At 50.3% G+C, this 20,792-nt stretch overlaps 3 protein-coding genes across 5 annotated transcripts; 2 read left to right on the top strand and 1 right to left on the bottom strand.

The window, feature by feature from the left end:
* Positions 1–2,335: 2,335 nt before the first annotated feature.
* Positions 2,336–6,165, bottom strand: LOC121189827. Of its 3 annotated transcripts, none has more exons than XM_041050295.1 (5): positions 5,991–6,165; positions 4,163–4,310; positions 3,678–4,033; positions 3,023–3,251; positions 2,336–2,952 (listed from the first exon to the last, which is right to left on the bottom strand). In XM_041050295.1, the coding sequence occupies exons 1-5, from the start codon at positions 6,063–6,065 to the stop codon at positions 2,831–2,833; spliced, it is 930 nt and encodes a 309-aa protein (XP_040906229.1). In that variant the 5' UTR covers positions 6,066–6,165; the 3' UTR covers positions 2,336–2,830. The 3 variants fall into 3 exon arrangements, with proteins under 3 accessions (XP_040906229.1, XP_040906228.1, XP_040906230.1); XM_041050294.1 differs by having other exon boundaries at positions 2,336–2,970; XM_041050296.1 differs by lacking the exon at positions 5,991–6,165 and adding an exon at positions 4,423–5,931 and having other exon boundaries at positions 2,336–2,970.
* prkn (parkin RBR E3 ubiquitin protein ligase) lies at positions 6,122–12,775 on the top strand. The gene is made up of 11 exons (XM_041050293.1): positions 6,122–6,354; positions 6,549–6,712; positions 6,878–7,127; positions 7,215–7,330; positions 8,659–8,742; positions 8,909–9,024; positions 9,345–9,481; positions 9,845–9,906; positions 9,991–10,221; positions 11,565–11,682; positions 12,030–12,775. Exons 1-11 carry the CDS (start codon positions 6,348–6,350, stop codon positions 12,131–12,133), a joined length of 1,389 nt encoding a protein of 462 aa, XP_040906227.1. The 5' UTR covers positions 6,122–6,347; the 3' UTR covers positions 12,134–12,775.
* Positions 12,776–12,915: 140 nt separating this feature from the next.
* LOC121189829 (transient receptor potential channel pyrexia) lies at positions 12,916–20,421 on the top strand. Its single transcript, XM_041050297.1, has 19 exons — positions 12,916–13,279; positions 13,571–13,685; positions 13,764–13,924; positions 14,373–14,459; positions 14,637–14,787; positions 15,137–15,298; positions 16,094–16,203; positions 16,376–16,493; positions 16,774–16,802; positions 16,884–16,975; positions 17,053–17,167; positions 17,251–17,421; positions 18,008–18,078; positions 18,412–18,579; positions 18,888–19,006; positions 19,089–19,293; positions 19,479–19,686; positions 19,769–19,827; positions 19,933–20,421. Exons 1-19 carry the CDS (start codon positions 13,193–13,195, stop codon positions 20,117–20,119), a joined length of 2,415 nt encoding a protein of 804 aa, XP_040906231.1. The 5' UTR covers positions 12,916–13,192; the 3' UTR covers positions 20,120–20,421.
* The last annotated feature ends 371 nt before the right edge of the window (positions 20,422–20,792 follow it).

A 20,792-nucleotide genomic window follows, 5' to 3' on the forward strand; every position in this document is an offset into this window, starting at 1 on the left:
AAGGTTCTGCAAGGTTCTGCAGGGTTCTGTAAGGTTCTGCAAGGTTCTGCAGGGTTCTGCAGGGTTCTGTGAACAACTGATGTGTTTGTGTTTTCAGAAGAATTTTTCTGAAACGACTGAAATCTGTGGATCTCTCCGCCCACTCTGAGCTCTGATTGGTGGGAACAAACAGCATCAGTGTTCACTGAGTCATGTGACCTTCAGTCAACCTTTGGGTTGGGAAAGGTCACATTAACACGTCCACAGACTGTTCTGAGACCAGCCACAGACAGGCAGAGGTCACAGGCTGCACTGAGAACAGAGAAACTCTAATTCTGATGGTTTGCACATTGTTCTGTAATGTTTGTGAGGGTGGGGTCAAAGGTCACAGTGTTTCACTTAAGTAACTTTACTTGTGCTACAGGTTGTTTACACTGTAAAAGCATATGTTTGTTGTCCTGTGTCCTCCTGCATGGCCACTGTCGTGTTTCTATGTGTAGTTATTTTGTTTTGTTTTGGAACACCTGGAACACCACTTTGTGTCCATTATCAGTGTGAGTCGCTCTGTTGTGAGAAATCTGACCAATCAGTGTGGCTCTCTGTTTGGAGGAGAACAGACCAATCAGTGTCGAGAGTCAGCTCGACGAGGACGAGAACGAGGATGAGCTGTTTCAGATTTTTGTCTTGAAATTTTCTGCTGGGTGTTTGATCTAACTCCGACTCTGCAGGTTCGGTTCTTCATGCACAAATCTAAAGCTGAATGAAGTGTGTGTGTGTGTTCAGATCAGCTGACTGTGTTGGATCTTTGTTTTCCATCAAACAAAAGAACAAAAGGCGACGTTGTGTCAGAGGAACAAACGTTTCTCAGAGTTAAATCCAGAAAGTTCTGAGAATAAAACTCTGATCCTCTGCGTGTTTCTGATCCTGGATCTGTGGGCCACCTACTGCCCCATAGTCTCATTCATGATCATCATTAGTCCTGTGATCAATCTTATGATCACTGATGTCAGTGTTTGTGTTGTTGCTGGTCCTGTTGTCCTCTCAGTGTTCACCTTGTTGTGTGGAACCTGATCTGCAGGCCCCTGCTGTGAGCTCTCCTCAGACTGCTGACTCTGGATCAGTCTGGATCTGAACCTCCTGTTTCTACCTGCTGAATGAACACCTGGGTGAAGGAGGCAGACGCCACACTGCCCGTCCAGATGTGACCACCCACAGCTGCGAGGCGCTTTGACCCGGTGTACGTCCCCAGCCAGGTTTGATCAGGAGTTTGACGATTTCTGGTTTAAACAATTTCTGTTTGTACTTTAACTGCTCTGAAGATTTACTGAGTATTTTCAGACTGTGGTCGTGCTGTGACTTTAGAACAGGCTCAGATTACTCCCTCCCCCCTCCTCGTCTGGGCGGTGGGGGGGGGGGGGGGTCCTGGGAAAAGGTTCTGGCTGGTCTCGGTTCAGGTCTGATCCAGACTCCACAAATCAACCTGAGACGCAGACGACAGAAGAAGCAGCAGCTTCTCTTTCCTGCAGGTTTAATTAAAGGGGCAGTTCACTCTAAATTAAAGTGCTGTCATGTAGAAGATGCAGCTCGCAGGTTAGAAACGCTGATCTCAGATCAGACTGTGACTCTGAGGGGCTTACAGTGGATGTGACAGTAGCTGACCCTGGATCAGTTTTGTTCCTTCCTCTTCTTCTTAGCGTTCTCCCACAGTTCAGTCTGGGCTGCAGCTTTGACGGGTCCTGAATCTGCTGTGGGATGTTTGGGTTGAGTCCAGACCTCCATGTTGTATGAAAGGCGAGCTTGGACCCCCCACCCCCCCCACTGCCCCCGTCTCCCTCCGCCTGGTGTCTTTGTTTCTGTCCCTGGCAGTCTCAGCGAGTCCTCAGAGCTTCTTTCAACAGGAGAGAATAGCAGATTGTCTTCATCAAGGAGGACGCCTTGTTTCAGGAAGTCCAGGCCGGGAGGGGTGGGGGGTTCAGAGAGGGTGTGTGTGTGTGTGGGGGGGGGGGGGGGGGGGGGGGGGGGCTTTAAGCAAATTGTCAAAGTGAGGAAAGTCTCTTTTGTGGGGTGTTTTCCGCCCAGCGACAGCTGATTCACATTCAAATGGGGTTTCTGAATGGACGGTTACACATTTTACATTCCAGCACACACAGACACACAGACACACACACACACCTCGTTTATAATGGAATGAAGCTGAGAGAGTGATGTCATTGTTGGAGGAGGTGTGAAGCTGTGAGAGGAGGAAGGAAAGAAGAAAAGGAGGGATGGAAGGAAAGGAGGGAAGGAAAGGAGGATGTGAACTTTTGTATCTTTAAGAAGTTGTTTATTCTCATCATAGTAATATGACGAAATTTAGATTTACAGAGAAACACAAACATGTCTGACACACGACACCAGCACCAGTCTGTCCCTCTGTCTCTCTGTCCCTCTGACCTCCTGTCCCTCTGTCCCTCTGCCCCTCTGACCTCCTGTCCCTCTGTCCCTCTGACCTCCTGTCCCTCTGTTCCTCTGTCCAAGACACAGTAGACCACAATGGAGATCAGCAGCTTCTATCTAAGATGAAGGAGGACACATGGTGACAGACAGACCTCTCTGTCTGTCACCATGTGTCCTCCTTCATCCTTTAGTCTGATAGACAGACAGACAGACAGAGAGGTCACTGCACTGTCACGGCAACGCACAGCTCTCCAACAGGTCGCTATAGCAACAGAGCTGCTGACTCAGTGACATCAGAACCAGACCTGAACCTGAACCAGCACCGCCCATTGGTGTAGCAGCTCCACACCGCTGCATTCTAATTGGACGATCCATGTTGTTTTTGTTGAGGTAGGCGGGGCCGTCCAGCTGTCCGTCAGAGGAACCGGGGATCTCGATTGGCTCTGCGGGAGCGGAAACGGATCTCAGAGAGTTTGGAGTTGATGCCAGAGCCAATGACTCCTTTCTTGGCGAGAGGAAACCGAGCCAAGATGGCGTCTGAGAAAGAGAGGGACACTGTCAGAGAGACGGCAGATTAAAGGGACAGTCTGTCAATGTCTCAACCTACTGAAGATGGCGTTGATCTTGTGGGGGTCGAGCGCACTCCGTTGTGGGTGGAAGGCAGGCCGGCGGCTCCGCCCACCTCTCAGGTTACTGTTCATCAGCGTGTTCATATCAAACACGCCCAGCAGCAGCATCCGCACCATTGCTGTGGGAGACTGTGCCTGATTGGCTGCCTGCCACGACCGCACATCGCACAGCACACCAGATCCTGGATACACCTCCACCTGGCTCACCTGGACAGGACAAGGTAAATGACACGCATATGATGGTGTAAACCAGATCAGATCCAGTTTAATCCAAATCAGATCCAGTTTAATCCAGATCAGATCCAGTGTAAAGACGTTAGCAGCAGCTGTTATCAGCTCACGTTGACTCGTTTCACCGTTTCGTCTACAAACGGTTCAAACTGCAGAGAGAAAACACCTCACTGCTGTTCAACTGCGTTCACCTCACCTGTCAGATGCCCCCTCACCTGCCAGACGCCCCCTCACCTGTCAGATGCCCCCTTACCTGTCAGACGCCCCCTCACCTGTCAGACGCCACCTCACTGTTCCCTCTTCATGCATTTCTCTGGCTCTGATGTAGATTTCAGCTTGTTCCTTTAAATAAATGGACTTAAACAGGATCAGGTTCTGTGTAATCCGGATCGGAGGTCTCACCTGTCCGGTTGCATCTCCAGCGGCACACTGGCTCTCAGAGCAGCTCCTCCTCAGCTCCTCCATGTCGGTCTGGCTGCAGAGCGGCGCCTCCTCCCCCATGTGACTCCCCAGGCCCAGGTCGGCTCCTCCTTGCACCTCCTCGTCCTCGGAGCCCAGTGGACCCCAGGACAGATTCCCGTTCAGCTCCTCCTGCAGCTGCTGGACCTGGACCTGAGGGCTGAAGTCTCCGTCCTGATTGGTCTCTGTGTGGTGGTGATAAGGAGCGTAGCTGTCTGTCCCACCTGTTGCCATGGAGACTGAGTGGTGACTGGCCTGGCCCAACATCTGCCACATAGTGGACATGAGCCCAGGGATCTCTGGGAAATGTAGTCAGAGTCATAAATTTAAAACGGAACTGACCGACAGGATGTGTCTGTGACCTCCCACCTGAATCTGATTGGTTGCCTGTGAACGGACTGACCAGGTGACAGTGATGTGTGACTCACCGTGGACCAGCATGTTCTTCAGCCTCTGGTTCTCAGCCAAGAGCTCTGCTTTCTCTCTCTCCATCTCTCGAACCCTCGAACGCAGGAAATGAAGCTCAGCGATGTGTGATGGTGAGAAAGCCGACACACCTGACTCCACCTTCACCACCTGCGGGGGGGGGGCGTGTTCTCTGATAAACAACTGTGTGTTTCTTCATAGAAAGCTAGAACCTTTCACACTTTATCAAACATGTTCTGCTGCTGACGGGAGCGAGGCTTACTGTGTCCATCCTATCCCAGCTGACTACGGGCATGAGGCGGGGTTCCCCCTGGACCTGTCCATCACAGGACTGACACACAAAGACAGACAATCCCACAAGCACACATTCACACCTGGGGCCAATGTAGCCAGTTCACCTGATGTGCACGTGTGTTTTTGGAATTCCCACAGGATCTGGTCATAGACCTTCTCTAATCCACAAAGCACATGTAGACTTATTCTGTTAGTGGTTTTTGTGGACAGGGGAGGACAAGGGAGGACAAGGGAGGACAGGGAAGGACAGGGGAGGACAGGGGAGGACAGTGTCCAGCGTGCGGCCCTCAGAACTGCACCCCTTCAATGGACCGTGACCTTCAGCAGGTACTGTGGCTGATGATGATGACGATCATCTCTGAGTCTGAGGCCACAGATTCTGAGTGATTATTGTCATGGATCTGATAAATAATGTAAATAAATAATAAATAATGCTTTGTTTGTGATGGCAGCTTTGTTTAGTTGTGTTCAGTTTTAACAGCTGGCACCTTTTCGTTTTCTGAGGCACGAAGCACCAACGAGGAAAAGTTTGCACACACACACTTTGGCTCACTAAAACCTGCTCTGAGGTGAATCACACCTCAGAGCAGGAATGATCCCACGACTCCCCTGGATGAGAACCACAGGACTAAATGTTTGCTTCTCACCTGTTGACCTTCAAAGTCCGTCACGCCTGGACGTGTCCTTATTTACCTTCTTCTCTGAGAAGGAAACAGCTGAAAGATGAAATAAACTCAGGGAGACTTTCTGATGCTGTTTGAGCTGCAGTGCCCCCCATAGGCTACAGTGCCACACTGCACAACAGGACAGAGGCACAGAGTAAAAATCTCAGCTCTGAACTGATCATCGGTCACTGAACGACCTGGATGCTCATAATGACCTTATTGATCCTGAGTCATCGATGCTCTGTACCTGTACTTCACTCTCTCCACTTCATGTTACTGCCGCCCGCTCAGCTCAGTTGGCAAAGCATGAGACTCAATCTCTCAGGGTCGTGGGTTTGAACCCCACTCCAGGCGGCACCACCTCCCATGGGCTCACCACCTGTGGGAGGTGCCGTAGGACTTCGGTGCACTGTGGACCGGGCCTGGACCGGTCAGCGGAAGATGAAGACATGACGCTTTACGTTACTTTACCTGTGCTCCACATGATTTCACTGCACCTCACTGATCTGACGCTTTACTGACCAAGATTTTACCAAATGTGACGCTGAGGAGTCGAATCCAGAAACTGAGGAACGTGTTCCAGCTACAGCTGCAACATCTGGAACAGCTGCAACATGTTCCCACGTTAAAGCCTCAGAGATGATGAAGCACGTGACGGATTGTTCCTCGGTGCTACTGAACAGAGCAGCAGCTGAGGACTTCCTCCACCTGTGATGACACGTGACGGTAACAGCGACACACTGCTGTCACCATCATCATCATCACGACAGTAACGCGGACGCAGCGCAGATGACCAGTGTGTGTGTGACGTGTAAACTGTATAAACGCTCGCGCTGCAGATGCACTGAACGTAAGAGCCGGTTCCTCTCACCGTCGGACCGATTCCGGTCCCGGTCCCGGTGCCGTGTGTCTGCTGCAGGACGCTGCTGTCCGGACTGTCCGTCATCTGGAGGCGCGAACCGGAGACGCTGCCGGGACTTTAATGTCCACGTGGACCCGGGAACGTTCCGCTATTTCAGCTGCAACGAAAAAAACAAGTTTATTAAAATTCATAAATACATCCACTTCCGGTGTCGCTCCGTGACGTCATTCTTGCGTGTCGGCGTTGTAGTTCTATAGAGTGACGTTGAAAACGTTGGTGTTCTCTCATCTGGACTACAGTACCCAGGGTGCACCGCGGCACGCAGACTGTAAACACACACGAGGAGGGTGAAGGACGAAGTGACGGATGATCGGTGAGTTCTGTTCTGTGCTGTTCTGCGGAGGTTCTGCTCAGGGACTCATTTACTCATCATCATTTACTACAGTAAAACTACTGACGCAGGGTTAGGGGTTAGCATGTACCTGCGAGTACAGAGAAGTGTTGTAAACAAAGTACCTGTCTGAAGTTTAGTCTGACACCTCACCTGTCACCTGTGTGTCTCCTCAGTGTTTGTGAGGTACAACCTGGGGCCAGGTGTGGCCGTGGAGCTGCAGGAGGAGGCGAGTGTGGCCGAGCTGAAGGAGGTGGTGGGGAGTCAGCAGGGAGTCCGGCCTGAGCGGCTCAGGGTGCTGTTCGCCGGCAGGGAGCTGCAGAGCACAGCCACGCTACAGGTGAGGTCAAGGGTCAGAGTGCGCGTGAGTTCCGTCTGAGTGTCCTGTCGTCCGTAGTTTGATTGATTGGTGGAGTGGAGACAGTGGGAGCGCAAAGCAGAGAGGGAAGGATGGAGGGTTCCTGACCTTCTCCTGATAACTCCTCCTCTTCTCTCCTGCTCACAGGGCTGTGACGTCCCGGAGCAGAGTACCGTCCACGTGGTCCTGCCTCCGTCAGGATCCTCCTCGTCCCGGATGCTCGTCTTGCAGGAGCATTTGTCTCAGGGCCGAGAGCAGAACAGTCTAACGAGGCTGAACCTCAGCTCCTCGCGCCTCCCCTCCACCTCCGCTGGCCTGGCTGTGATCCTGACAGGGAGCGAGGGGGGAGAGGATGGCAGGGGAGCAGAGGAGGCAGGAGAGGAGGCGCAGGCTGCAGGTGTGGACGGCGGCGCTCCTGCAGTATTTCTCTGTGAGTGGTTTGTGTTGGTCACAGTGCTCTGACTGTGTGTACCTGTGTGTACAGGTGTGCGTACCTGCAGTACTTTCTTTGTGTACTGTAAGAGCTGCAGCTCGGTTCAGCCGGGAAAACTGCGCGTTCGCTGCAGAACCTGCAAACAGACGACGCTGACACTCAGCAGGGTGAGAACCTGAGCAGCAGGAAGTCACTTCATACGTGACAGACAGGGGGCGCCGTGCCGCGGTCTCCAGCCTCACTTCAGTGGTAACGTCATCCTGATCAGTTTCAGGAAACAACAGGTAACATGATGCTGATCAGTGATGTCATTAGGATGGGGGACGTCCATGTCGTCCCACTGGCGTCCTATTATGCTTTTCCACACACTCACATTAGACTGATGGACGTGTTAGTTTGCTGCAGTGTGTGTGTCGGCACCACAGACATATACTTTATTTGATTCCACATTACAAGGTAATATCATTAGGAACCAAATTTGCTGAAAGATCCAACTAATACTTTGACCAACAGAACTTATGCTATCAGAATGTTACTTCAAGGAAACAGGAAGCATCTTTTTTTCCAGATAAACATGCTCCCTATGACTGCTGATAGGGAGCAGTATCTGGCCAGCTGTCTGGACCTTCTCTTACTCAGTCCACTGATGTTAAGTCCACTGACCACCAGCCTATGCACGTGGCCTAAACTGCCAAACACAAGCACAATCAGTAAACATTTATAGCCACAGTTCACAATAGCAGATATTAAAGGTTGGTATTTTAGTTTTTTTGTACAGTAGGATTCCTCCATGAACAGGTCAAAGGCGCAGGCTATTTCAAAAAGTCTGACTGTTTTCTTCTCATGTGATAAACATATGATATCTGGTGTGTTAGCTATTCCTGAAAAATGGGTTATGGACAGATTAAACCAATGCGCATTGACAGGGGTGTGTTTATAAAGCTGCTCCAGAGGAGCACGGGGGATCTGGGCAGCGATGATGTCCACCAGTCTGTCATGTCTGGATATGTACAGTCCTTTGTAGGATGGGCAGCTGTTGAGAATGTGGGCTACTGACTCCAGGTGTTGAGGGGTTTCATGCATTATACAGAAGGGGGAGTGGGCAGAGGGGAACCACAGAGACAGGTTGTATTTTGTTGGAAGAACCTGCAGACGAGCCTTCACACAGAAAATGAGGATCTCATCACTGATGGCAGCATTGCTGTATATGGTGTGTGATACAGAGTGGTCAGCACAGGCCAGTCCAGCCAGCTTTCCCTGAAGCTTCAGGCTGCACCAATACTCCATGTTGTGATCCCTTTGGATGGACAGTAGGGTTTGCCGTGATGTTTTAGGCAGCAGGAGATGGGTGGTGTTGTTGTGATGCAGCTTGGCTTGCACACACAGACACACACACACACACACGCACACACACACACAGACACACACACACACACACGTTACTCAGCAGCTGATGATGAAGGTGACAGCATCAAGAGTTGTCTCTGTGTCTCAGGATCCTTCCTGTTGGGATGACGTCCTCCTCCCAGGTCGTATCCATGGTGTATGTCAATCAGACGGTTGTCAGGGCAACGAAGCAGTAAGTGGGAGAGAGAGAGGAGGAAAGGAATCAGATCTGACCATCCAAATAATGAATCAATGATTCATCAAACTAATCAGATTCACTAGTAATCATACAGCTGTTAGCTTTAGCCTTCACCCTCTGTTCTGTGTGTGTGTATATGTGTGTGTGTGTGTGTGTACAGGAATTCTTCATGAAGTGTGCGTCCCATCCAACATCAGATGACGACCTCTCTGTGGCCCTCGACCTCATCATGACCAACACCAGGGGTGTGCCCTGCATCGCCTGCACCGACGTCATGTAACACACACACAGTGGCAGTGTGGAGACAGGACGTCTGTCAGTGTGTGTGTGTGTGTGTGTGCCTGTGCGTGTGTCTGTGTGTGTGTCTGTGTGTGTCTGTGTGTGTGTGTGTCTGTGTGTGTGTGTGTGTGTGTGTCTGTGTGTGTGTCTGTGTGTGTGTGTGTCTGTGTGTGTGTCTGTGTGTCTGTGTGTGTGTCTGTGTGTGTGTGTGTCTGTGTCTGTGTATGTGTCTGTGTGTGTTTCTGTGTGTGTGTGTGTACTGAGACCACATCTAACACTGCCTGATTCTCTGTCTCTAATTGTCCATCCTGTCTCAGGGATGTGGTCCTGGTCTTCCAGTGTTTGGAACGTCATGTGATCTGTGTGGACTGTTTCCGTCGGTACTGTCAGTCTCGGCTGAGCGAGCGACAGTTTGTCCATCACGCTGTGATTGGATACTCTCTGCCCTGCGCCGGTAAGTGTCCGTCACTTTGACTGAGAGCGTGCGGAAAACTCGTCACGCCGTCTGATTGGACAGTGACAATGCGATCACAAGGCAGCATCCAATCAGATGCAGATGTTTATGTGTTCCGGACAGGATGAGTTTTATTGGATGATCCTGGGTCACAGAAGAGCCCGCCACGTCATCCATCTTGAAAACAGGATCTGCAGCGGCGACGAAGGCTGCAGAACCATCTGCTCTCTGATTGGACGCTGCTTTGTGATAAGATCGTCGTCGTCCAGTTTTAGCCGTCTTCAACATCACATGCCTCCATCATGTGGCAGATACAGTGAAATCATGTTGTCTGTGTGTGTGTGTGTGTATGTGTGTCTGCAGCCGGCTGCGTCGACTCTCTGATTAAAGAGCCGCATCATTTCAGGGTTCTTGGAGAGGATCAGGTGAGTCCGTCTGCTTCCATGTCACTTTACTCACACTTTACCCAGAATTCATCCTGACATGCCTGGGCTCGCTCTGTCTCTCAGTATGGACGGTACCTGCGGTACGGGGCAGAGGAGTGCCTGCAGATGATTGGAGGATTGATGTGTCCGTCACCTGGCTGTGGGGCGGGGCTTCTCCCACCTGACGGCAGCAGGAGGGTGGAGTGTGACAGACAGGTGGGCTGTGGCTTCGTTTTCTGTAGAGACTGCAGGGAGGGCTATCATGAAGGGGCGTGTCAAACACAGCCACACCCACCCACAGGTGAAGCCTCACAGGTGAGCCGGCCAATTAAATACATTTGACTGCTTTTGGTGATGGTGATGGTGATGGTGATGATGATGATGATGATGGTGATGATGGTGATGATGATGATTATGGTGATGATGATGATGATGATGGTGATGATGGTGATGATGACGGTGATGATGATGGTGGTGATGATTTTGGTGATGATGGTGATGATGATGGTGGCGGTGATGATGATGGTGGCGGTGATGATGATGGTGATGATGGTGGTGGTGATGATGGTGGCGGTGATGATGGTGATGATGATGATCATGATGATGATGATGGTGATGATGATGATGGTGGTGATGATGATGGTGATGATGATGGTGGTGATGATGATGTGATGATGGTGGTGGTGATGATGGTGATGATGATGATGATAGTGGTGATGATGGTTATGATGATGATGATAGTGGTGATGATGGTGATGATGATGGTGGTGATGACGGTGATGATGATGATGGTGGTGATGATGATGATGATGATCGTGATGATGATGGTGATGATGATGGTGGTGATGATGGTGGTGGTGATGATGATGATGGTGATGATGATGATGGTGGTGATGATGATGGTGGTGATGATGATGGTGGTGGTGATGATGGTTATGATGATGATGATAGTGGTGATGATGGTTATGATGATGATGATAGTGGTGATGATGGTGATGATGATGGTGGTGATGACGGTGATGATGATGATGGTGGTGATGATGATGGTGATGATGATGGTGGTGATGATGATCGTGATGATGATGGTGATGATGATGGTGGTGATGATGGTGGTGGTGATGATGATGATGGTGGTGATGATGATGGTGGTGATGATGGTGGTGGTGATGATGATGGTGATGATGATGATGGTGATGATGATGGTGGTGGTGATGAAGATGAAGATCCAGACTTTGCTGCCTCATCGTTCAGCTCAGCTCAGAAACCTTCATTTGTTAAACGTCTTCTGTTGGAAAACCCTGAAAATAACGGGATCAGTCGTCTGATGCTTCGTGTTCCTGTGTTGGAACACGACACCTGACACCTGTCAGAGACTCTGACCTGTTTCAGTGTAACTGTTGCTGTTTTAGGGACACACCTGTCCACCACCTGGCAGCACAAGAATCCACACAGCTCAAGACCTTGTGTGGGTGTTGGGACAGATGCTGAGACAGTCTTTCAGTCTTTGTCCAAACACTGGTCCTTCCTTTTCCGTGTCAGACCTGAATAGTAGTCTCGATCTCTGCCGCCCCCTGCTGGACACTGCAAGACAAAATATATCACTGTCTCCACCATTCTCCCCTCTTACCTTCTCTCCTTCACTCTCTTCTTCTCCTCAGGGTTTTCTGGTGGAGGAGGAGGCATCTCTCAGAGGGAGGTGGGATCAAGCGTCTTTCCTCCTCATTCAGGAGTCGACGAAACGCTGCCCCCAGTGTTCAGTTCCTGTGGAGAGAAACGGTAAATAACTGACTGGTCTGCTCCAGATGAACCAGTTTAGGGTTCTCATCTGCTGTGTTCAGAAAACCAGAACTGATCTGGGTTTTTCAGCGGAGTAGAGAACACAAACTGAAATGCAACTCCAGGAACACAAACATGATGCTGCTCTTCACAGATCTACCTGCCTCGTGTTCAGGTGCTGTCAGGTCTCACCTGAGCACACGGGGGCCTCTGTCTCTGTTTGTTCTGAAGCCCTGACCCCAACACAGCACCAGGCAGACAAATTACTGTCCAACAACATGAGACATGATGTTGAGATGGATACGAGCTGTTGGAAATGAAACGCGTGTCGTTGTCTCCCCCTGCAGGCGGCTGCATGCACATGCTATGTCCTCTGTGCAGAGCGGAGTGGTGCTGGCTCTGTGGAGTCTCCTGGAACAGGGAGTGTATGGGAAACCACTGGTTTGGATAAACACACACTCAGAACAGACACACACAGACACACAGACACACACACACACACACCGCTGCTTAGATCTGGATGGTTGTGCTTTTATTCTTCTGCACAAAGAAAATAAACTGACCTCAGATCAGCTTCTGTTTTCTGTCAGAAATATAAGATCAGATATTTCATGAGTCCTGAAGTGCGAGAGGTTAATCACATGATCAAAGCGTCACTGGTCCCAGTCTGTTTCCTGTTTCCTCGGCTGTCAGTCTGAGTGATGAAGCCAAAGCTCTGATGAACTCAAACTGAAAAACACGGATCGTGTTTGATTTTCTCACAGTGAAACTGTTCGATGAAATAGTAGCGTTTGGATCGATGAGCAGCAGCTGAGGCAGTAAACAACAAACAGGAAATGATGAACAAATAATAAATAATGTTCTGGTGATTCTCTTATGAGCTGTTCTAACACACCTGTCGCACACCTGGAGTTTATACAGATGTTCATGCTTTAACCCTTTGAGGTGATGATGAAGAATCTTTGAGTCTCTGTAATAAATCCTACGACCTCTCTGATAAAGTTCCTCATGTGTCTCTGACCATAGTAATGCAGGATGAAGCGTCAAACTTTTCTCTTTAACACGTAAAGGATGAAAAAAAAATGTAAAAATAATTAAAATTTTTTTTAGTTGTAAACTTTATTTATGGTTCTTGTATATGATTCATGGTATTTCTATGTGTACAACTGAGACAATATCCTGGACCTGGACCTGGACCCTCCAGCCAGTGATAAGACGAAGTGTAAACCTTTGACCTACAGCTGATAAACGTCACCATCAGCTGACTTTATGAGCCTGTTTTCTACAGATTAAACTGAAAACCACAAGCTGAAGACAGATCAGTTCAATTCTTCAGAACGATGAGGTGAGGACTCAGACAGATCCCGATCAGAGACATTTTTGGCTGATTTTTGTCCTTCATTCGGGATCAAGGACAGGAGACACTGGACACACTCTGGAAACAGTTCTGGCAGGTCCTACGGGTGTCAGGAAGATCCATCAGTGTCGTCAGGGCGTCAAGAAAACCAGGATGAAGAGGGGTATCAGGGCGGGTCTGACAGGCCTGCAGAATCCTGGACTGGAGCTGGAGGTGATGGGGAGCACTGACACAATCCAGGTGAGTGTGGGTCAGAACCAGAGCTGGGTCCACCTGCAGTCTGCTGGTCCCCGTCCAGTGGAGCGTCACTCCTGAACTCGTTTGTAAACCAAAGAAGAAAAGTATAGTAAAGCTGAAGAAAAAGAAATGCAGCACTGACACAATAAACTCCACCCGGCTGTCCGCCCCACCCTGTAGGATAAAACAAACACAATGCAACAGATCATCATATGTCCTGTAAAACGTGACCGTCACACTGGTTTCTCTGATTTACTGGTCTGCTGATGTCCTTGGGTCTCTGTTTGTCTTCAGGCCTCAGAGTGTCCTCAGGGGTCCAGGTCCTCAGTGTCAGCAGCAGTGAAGGCTGCAGCTCGGTGGGCATCGTACTCCTGTGGACGCTGGATGCAGAGAGGAAGAAAACTGACAGGTGAGAACAGGTGGTCTTCATCAGTCCACTCAGCAAATCTGGGTCTGCTGAAGCTGTAACGATGTGACTGACGTTCAGGAGTTGAGCCGGAGACCAGGTACAGAGGTCTGGCTGAGGATGATGAAGGTGATGAAGAGCAGGGAGACGAAACCGACACAACAAATAAAAACCAGGAACTGAACAAAAGACTTCTGGATCACTTCAGACACCTTGCCGCTACGGACCAGGACTCTGACCAGGTAACGCTGACCAGGTAACTCTCCAAATCATAACACAAGTTTCTCTGCCTTCACATCTCACACAGAGCAGGTTCAGAAAACAGAAAACAGAGGAAACACCTTTAACAGGTAGACACCTGGAGTAGAACTGGGCTCTGTTCACCTGCGTCTGTTTCAGGGCTTTCAGAGTCAGACCCCACAGCACTTTATCAGACCACAACCTAATCACACTCTCCCACTAACATAACAGTGTCAACATAAAACCTCACAAGCTGTTCAACATGCCCAGGACATGTAACAGTCACGGGACACGGATGTTGGGTTTGCGTCTCTGCCTTACAGGACTTGTTTGCTCATGCTTGTGTATCCTTGTGTGTTTGTGTTTCTGTGCCTGTATGTGTTTGTGTGTCTTTGTGTGTCTATGTCTCTGTGGATCTGTGTGTGGATCTGTGTGTGTGTGTGTGTCCAGCTGGACCTGGGGTTCCTGGATGACCTGATCTCAGACGGAGCCGATCCAAACAGCTCAGACAGATATGGACAAACCGTCCTGCACGAGGTCAACACACAGGTTTTATTTGTCTTTGTTGTTCAGCGTCACTTGTTTACAACACGCAGCAGAACAAACACTGAACACACAACATGAAGGACAGCTGTAGCCTTCAGGTGTAAAAACAGTGATAAAAACAGTTTGATTTGTGTGTATAAAGCTGTGTGTGTCTGTGTGTGTGTGCAGATCTCCAGGGCATGGAGTGTTGACGTGATGCGGTTCTTCCTGGACCGGGGTTCAGATCTCCTCCGCCCAGATCATTTTGGAGTCACAGCGCTGCACGTGGCCTCGGCTCTGGACTACCAGGACATGGTCCGGTTCCTGCTGGACCAGAACGGTCGGTGGGGAATCCTCCTGCAGGATTCACCTTCACTGAACCCCTAAAATAACAGCTTTAGATTTCCAATCCTAAGAAAACCTTTGTTCCCCGGTGTTGTGCAGCTTTCATGGAAATATGAACAAAGCCAATGTTTCGCTTTTTCTAATGTTGGAGTCACTTTAGGAAAAGTCATAAAATTTCAAGTTGGACAAAGATCACAGGTTTTTCTTTGCTGCTGAACACGGTGGCACAACAGGACGGTTAGAGAATGAGCCCAGAGTCAGTCCAGTCCCATTTTCAAGCTGGTCTCTGGTCCTCTGGTCCTCTGATCTCTCTCTGTGTGTGTGTGTGTGTGTGCTGTTCTCAGCTGATCCAGAGGCTCAGACTCTCCTGGACCAGCAGACTCCTCTTCATTATGCTGCAAAGAACGATGCTGTGGGTTCGATCAGACTCCTGCTGCAGGCCGGAGCCTCCATCAGCTGCACCGACTACAAACGCAGAACACCACTGCAGCTTGCCGCCAACCTGGGTACTACTGACCCCACCACTGACACACCACTGACCCTGCCACTGACCCCACCACTGACCCCCCCACTGACCCCGCCACTGACCCCCCGCACTGACCCCGCTACTGACCCCCCCACTGACCCCACTACTGATCCCACCACTGACTCCACCACTGACACACCACTGACCCTGCCACTGACCCCCCCACTGACCCCGCTACTGACCCCCCCACTGACCCCACTACTGATCCCACCACTGACCCCACCACTGACACACCACTGACCCCACCACTGACACACCACTGACCCCACTACTGACCCCACTACTGATCCCACCACTGACCCCACCACTGACACACCACTGACCCCACTACTGATCCCACCACTGACTCCGCCACTGACACCACTACTGACCCCGCCACTGACCCCACCACTGACACACCACTGACTCTGCCACTGACCCCCCCACTGACCCGACTACTGATCCCACCACCAACTCTGCCACTGGCATACCACTGACCCCACTACTGACACACCACTGACCCCACCACTGACCCCCCCACTGACCCCACTACTGATCCCACCACTGACTCCACCACTGACCCCACCACTGACTCTGCCACTGACACCACTACTGACCCCACCACTGACACCACTACTGACCCCACCACTGACCCCACCACTGATCCCACCACTGACTCCACCACTGACACACCACTGACCCCACCACTGACACACCACTGACCCCACCACTGACTCCACCACTGACACACCACTGACACCACCACTGACACAGAGCTGTCGGTGTTTGTTTCCAGAGCGCAGTGAGGCAGCTCGGGTCCTGCTGGAGCTCGGGGCAGAGGCAGGGATGAAGGACTCTGATGGACAGCTTTGTATAACTGCTCTGATTGGCCGGATGAGTCCAGTGGTAACACTGTTTTGCCTAGCGACAGATGACAGGGCTGTGATTGCTCAAAATAAAATCATTGTTAAAGCCGAATGTTTTTGTTTGTTCAGTATGTTGACACATTCATTAAGGTCACACTGTGAGACTTGGACAGACCCGGGTCCGTTCTGACTCTGACTCGTGTTCTGTCCAGGCCCGGCTGGCCCTCGCTCAGTTCCATGTGGTTGACAGAATGACCAGACAGCAGTACTACTACCTGAACCTGCTGGAACCGGATCCAGAACCACACTCACCTGAGAAGCACCTGCAAGGTAACACTGTTAGTACCACAGTACTACTACAGGTTTACTCCAGTAATACTACCTGAACCTGCTGTACCCAGACCCAGACTCACCTGACTGCCCCACCCCCCCCCCCCCCCCGTAATAATACTGTGGCACTGTTAGTATCAGTGCTGAACCTTTTGCTGCCATTTTACTGACAATACAACCTCTCACTGACCTGTCTTTAACTGTCTGTCTCTGTCTGTCTGTCTCTGTCAGTTTCTGTCTGTCTCTGTCTGTCTCTAACTGTCTGTCTGTTGTTTTGTAGAAGCAGTGGTCAGTGAGCCGAAGTCTCCAGTGAGTCTGTGGACGTGTTGTATTTCCTGGTGTACAGTGGGGGGACTCTGCGCTCACCTGTGTGCTTCCTGTGTCTAACAGCTGGAGGTGGTAGTTCAGGAGGGAAAACTGGACCTGATCATGAATCCAGTCTTTCTCAAACTGATCCAGGTGAAATGGAAACTCTATGGCAGGTAAAGTCTTTCTGATTGGTTTGATTCATTTTACATCATCACTCGGGTGAACGGTCACTGCTCTGTCTGTCTGTCAGGTTGGGGGCGTGGCTTCTCCTCATCCTCAACTTCCTGTTCAATGTCTTCTGGACAACCGTTGCCATCTCTGTGTCCGTCCACCGAGACTCACCTGATCGCTATGTCCTCCCCCAGGTGACCCGTCTGCCTCTCTCTCACCTGTCTCTCTGTCTCTACCCGTGTCTTCCTCACCTGTCTCTGTCTCACCTGTCTCTCAGGACTGGTGGCGTGTCCTCTTCGTGGCCCTGGCGCTCTTGTTGACCCTGGGGGAGGTGCTGAGGGAGTTGCAGGACATTCTGCGTTCACAGAGGAAGCTCCGGCTCTGGAAGCTGTGGGCGGAGCATCGTCTCCATGACGACCTGCGCTGCTCACATCCCATGTGGCCTCAGGTACGAAAACACAACAACAAGCAATAACACCATAACAACAACACGGTCAACAGTGTCAGCAACAACACAACAACAACACACACACACACACCAACACAGTTTCACATCACATTCTGCAAACTGTCCACTTTGACCTGCGGGTCTCTGGGGACCTATAGAAGAGGAGACTCTTTTCAGAGTCTATAAAAAAACAGATGTTTTCATCAGGAATTAAATTAAATACTCAGACTCTACCAGGTTTCATTATCACTGACAGTACAGCTGCCGAATGGCCAGGAGGGGGCAGTACGCCACACAGCAGGTTAAACACTTCTGTTTACACTCAAACACACGTGTGTTTGTAGAATCAGCAGAGTCTGGGCGTCTGTGGCTCAGGTGTTAGAGGTGTTTGGTCCTCAGCTCCTCCCACAGCTGCTCCCACCGTGGAGGCAACAGAGGACGCAACGCAACTTCAGCCCATTTAACATTTACCACGTCAGAAGGGTCAGAGTCAGGTGTGTCAGCTGAGTCAGCTGAGTCAGATGTGTCAGGTGAGTCAGGTGTGTCAGGTGTGTTGTGTCAGTGCAATGTGTGTGTTCTGCTGCAGGAGAGAGTTTTCCTGTTGGATCAGAACAAACGGATTCACAGGACGAGAGGAAGCTACAGCCGAGACCTGTGGTATTAACACACACACACACACACACACACACACACACACACACACACACACACACACACACACACACACACACACACACACACACAGTGCGTTGCCTAGCTCCTTACTATCACCTGAACCTAAACCTGATTCTGACCTGGACACAGGCGTTTGAAGGTGAGAGGACTGGACAAAATGTCCTCAGAGCCATAGAAAGGCATGTCCACAGACACAGAGACGATGTCACAGCATCAAAAAGCTTCAGTCTGATACGCAACGACTGACTGCGCTCTGTCTGCTCTGTGTACTGTAACTACTCTTACCTGCTGTGTGTGTGTGTGTGTGTGTGTCAGGAACATCTTTGATTGGCTGGTGTACTCTCTGCTGATGGCGTCCTTCAGCGCCCATGTGGCTGATGTCATTGGTCCATCTGTCCATCGTCACACCCTCAGTCTGCGTCTGTTCTCTGTCACTGTCGTCTTCCTGTGGCTGCGACTCATGAAACATGTCAGAGCCTTCAGGTAACACACACACACCTGCGCACACACACACACACACACACACACACACCTGTACACACACACACACACACACACACACACACACTTTCAGTGCAGGACTTTTACTGCAGTAACACATCTCGTGTTCCTTCCTCCATCTCTGGTCAGGATGTCAGACCTCAGAGATCAGGTCAGAGGTCAGAGAGGGTCAGAGGTCAGGCGACCGTTACTCCTCTCTGACTTGGACAAAGATCGATTTCATATGAAAACTGTGACTTTAAAACAACAAAGGTTCACAGCAACATGTTTGTGTGTGTGTGTGTGTGCAGGTTGATGGGTCCATTCATTGTCATGTTGGGGAGCATTGTCGGGGATGTGATGCGTTTCCTCTTCCTGTACGCTGAGATCTTTGTTCCCTACGCCTGCAGCTTCTGGATCATATTTGGAGGTCAGAGTGTGTGTGTGTCTAACAGTTTCATTTCAGTTCCTCTTCTTACTCTGTGTGAATGAAACTTAGCCCCTCCCCTCAGGCTTGCCCTCGGTTCCCAGCATGCAGTCTGTCTCCGGCCTGCTCTACAGTCTGTACCGCATCACTCTGGTGGATGAGTACGAGTACGCTGCCATGGTGACGGTGGACAGCATCATGGCTCCTTTGCTGTGCGGGACATTTCTGGCTGCGTCCTCCATCCTGTGTGTCAACCTGCTGATTGCCCTGCTCACCGACACCTTCCAGAGGTCAGAGGTCACACCTGAAGTTCAGTCGGTCAAATGGTTTTACTTTTATTCTTTAGGACCAAAGAAGAGTGACAGAAACAACGTGTCTGAGATGATGAAGACGAACCCAGATCACAGAAATCTGCTCTGTGCTGGTGTGTGTGTGTGTATGCAGGTAAATATCTGTGTGTATCTATGTGTGTCAGGGTTCATGATAACTCGCAGGCTAATGCTGTGATGCAGCAGGCCACCGTCATCCTGCAGGTGGAGGACTCTATGCCCCTCCTCCGCCGTTTCTTTGACGATCAGTACGTCTTCAACCACTGCGCACCGCTGGCCGACGCCTACGACGACGACTTTGCCACAAACCCCCGTTACCATGACGAGATGGGACGCATCACCGCGAGTATCAAAGTGCGTCTGACAAAGAACATGAGTCAAAATGATGTTGTTTAAAGTTTAGAAAGTAAAGTGTGTGTTTCTGCGTGACCTGCAGGAGACTCTGGACCAGTTCCTGGTCCTGCAGAGAGATGTGGAGACGGTTGCAGGTTCAGGGTGAGATCGATCAGTCTGACCAGTGCTGAGGTTCACACAGAAAAACTGGAACCAGAGAAACAGTTTCTGTTGGAGACCAGTCTAACACCTGATCTACTCTTCCAGAGTCCAGAACGTGGACAACTACAACAAGGAAAATAAGGACCAACAGAACCAGGACCTGCAGAACCACGAGCTTCTGGCCATCCGAGTGGAGCTGCGGCAGCTCCGGACTCTGGTCCAGCAGCTGATCCACAACAGGACCGAATCTGAGAGGACCAGACCGGTGTCCTGTCCTTCAGACGTGGTGTGAGGACTCTTATTTTGAAAAGTAAAATGAGTAGAAATTTGAAACCATGATCAGCTGATGATGTAACTGCAGCCCTCCCAGGATGCACTGGGGCAACAGATTGATGGACAGTGTGATGTTGTGTCCTGCAGAGTTGTGGTTTACTGTGTTTTACTTTGTTCTCCACTGAGTCAGTCAAATATCAACAAACCAACACATCGAAACTTTACCTTCAACTTTTACTGTGATTCAGTGTGAGATCGAACTCAGCTTCCTGTGATGATGTGTGAAACACAACGTGTTACAGCCGGACTCACTGTGAACTCAGCAGATTAAATCATGATACCTGCACCAACACGTGGTGGTTTCTCTCTAAACTCATCAACATATTTCTGTCAAACAGAGACCACACAGAGAAAGACAGAGGACAAGAAGTCTTTTCATGTCTTTGGTCCTGTCCACGGTGTCTTAGCTACTTTTCATGAGGTCCTCCTGCTTCCGTCCATTCTGCTGACCCATGCTCCTGCAGAGAGGGAGCAGTGTTAGTCTGAGGACGGGAGCCTACGAGGGGCACAGCTGCTGCGGCGCTGTGGCTCTGACTTCACTCAGAATAATAACAGGAAGTTATGGCGTCCTAATTATTTTACATATTTATTTTTATTTATCTTTGTTTTGGCGGAAATGCGCTTCCACAGGT

The sequence above is a fragment of the Toxotes jaculatrix genome, chromosome 11 (assembly GCF_017976425.1).
Source record: "Toxotes jaculatrix isolate fToxJac2 chromosome 11, fToxJac2.pri, whole genome shotgun sequence".
Taxonomy (NCBI): Eukaryota; Metazoa; Chordata; class Actinopteri; family Toxotidae; genus Toxotes; species Toxotes jaculatrix.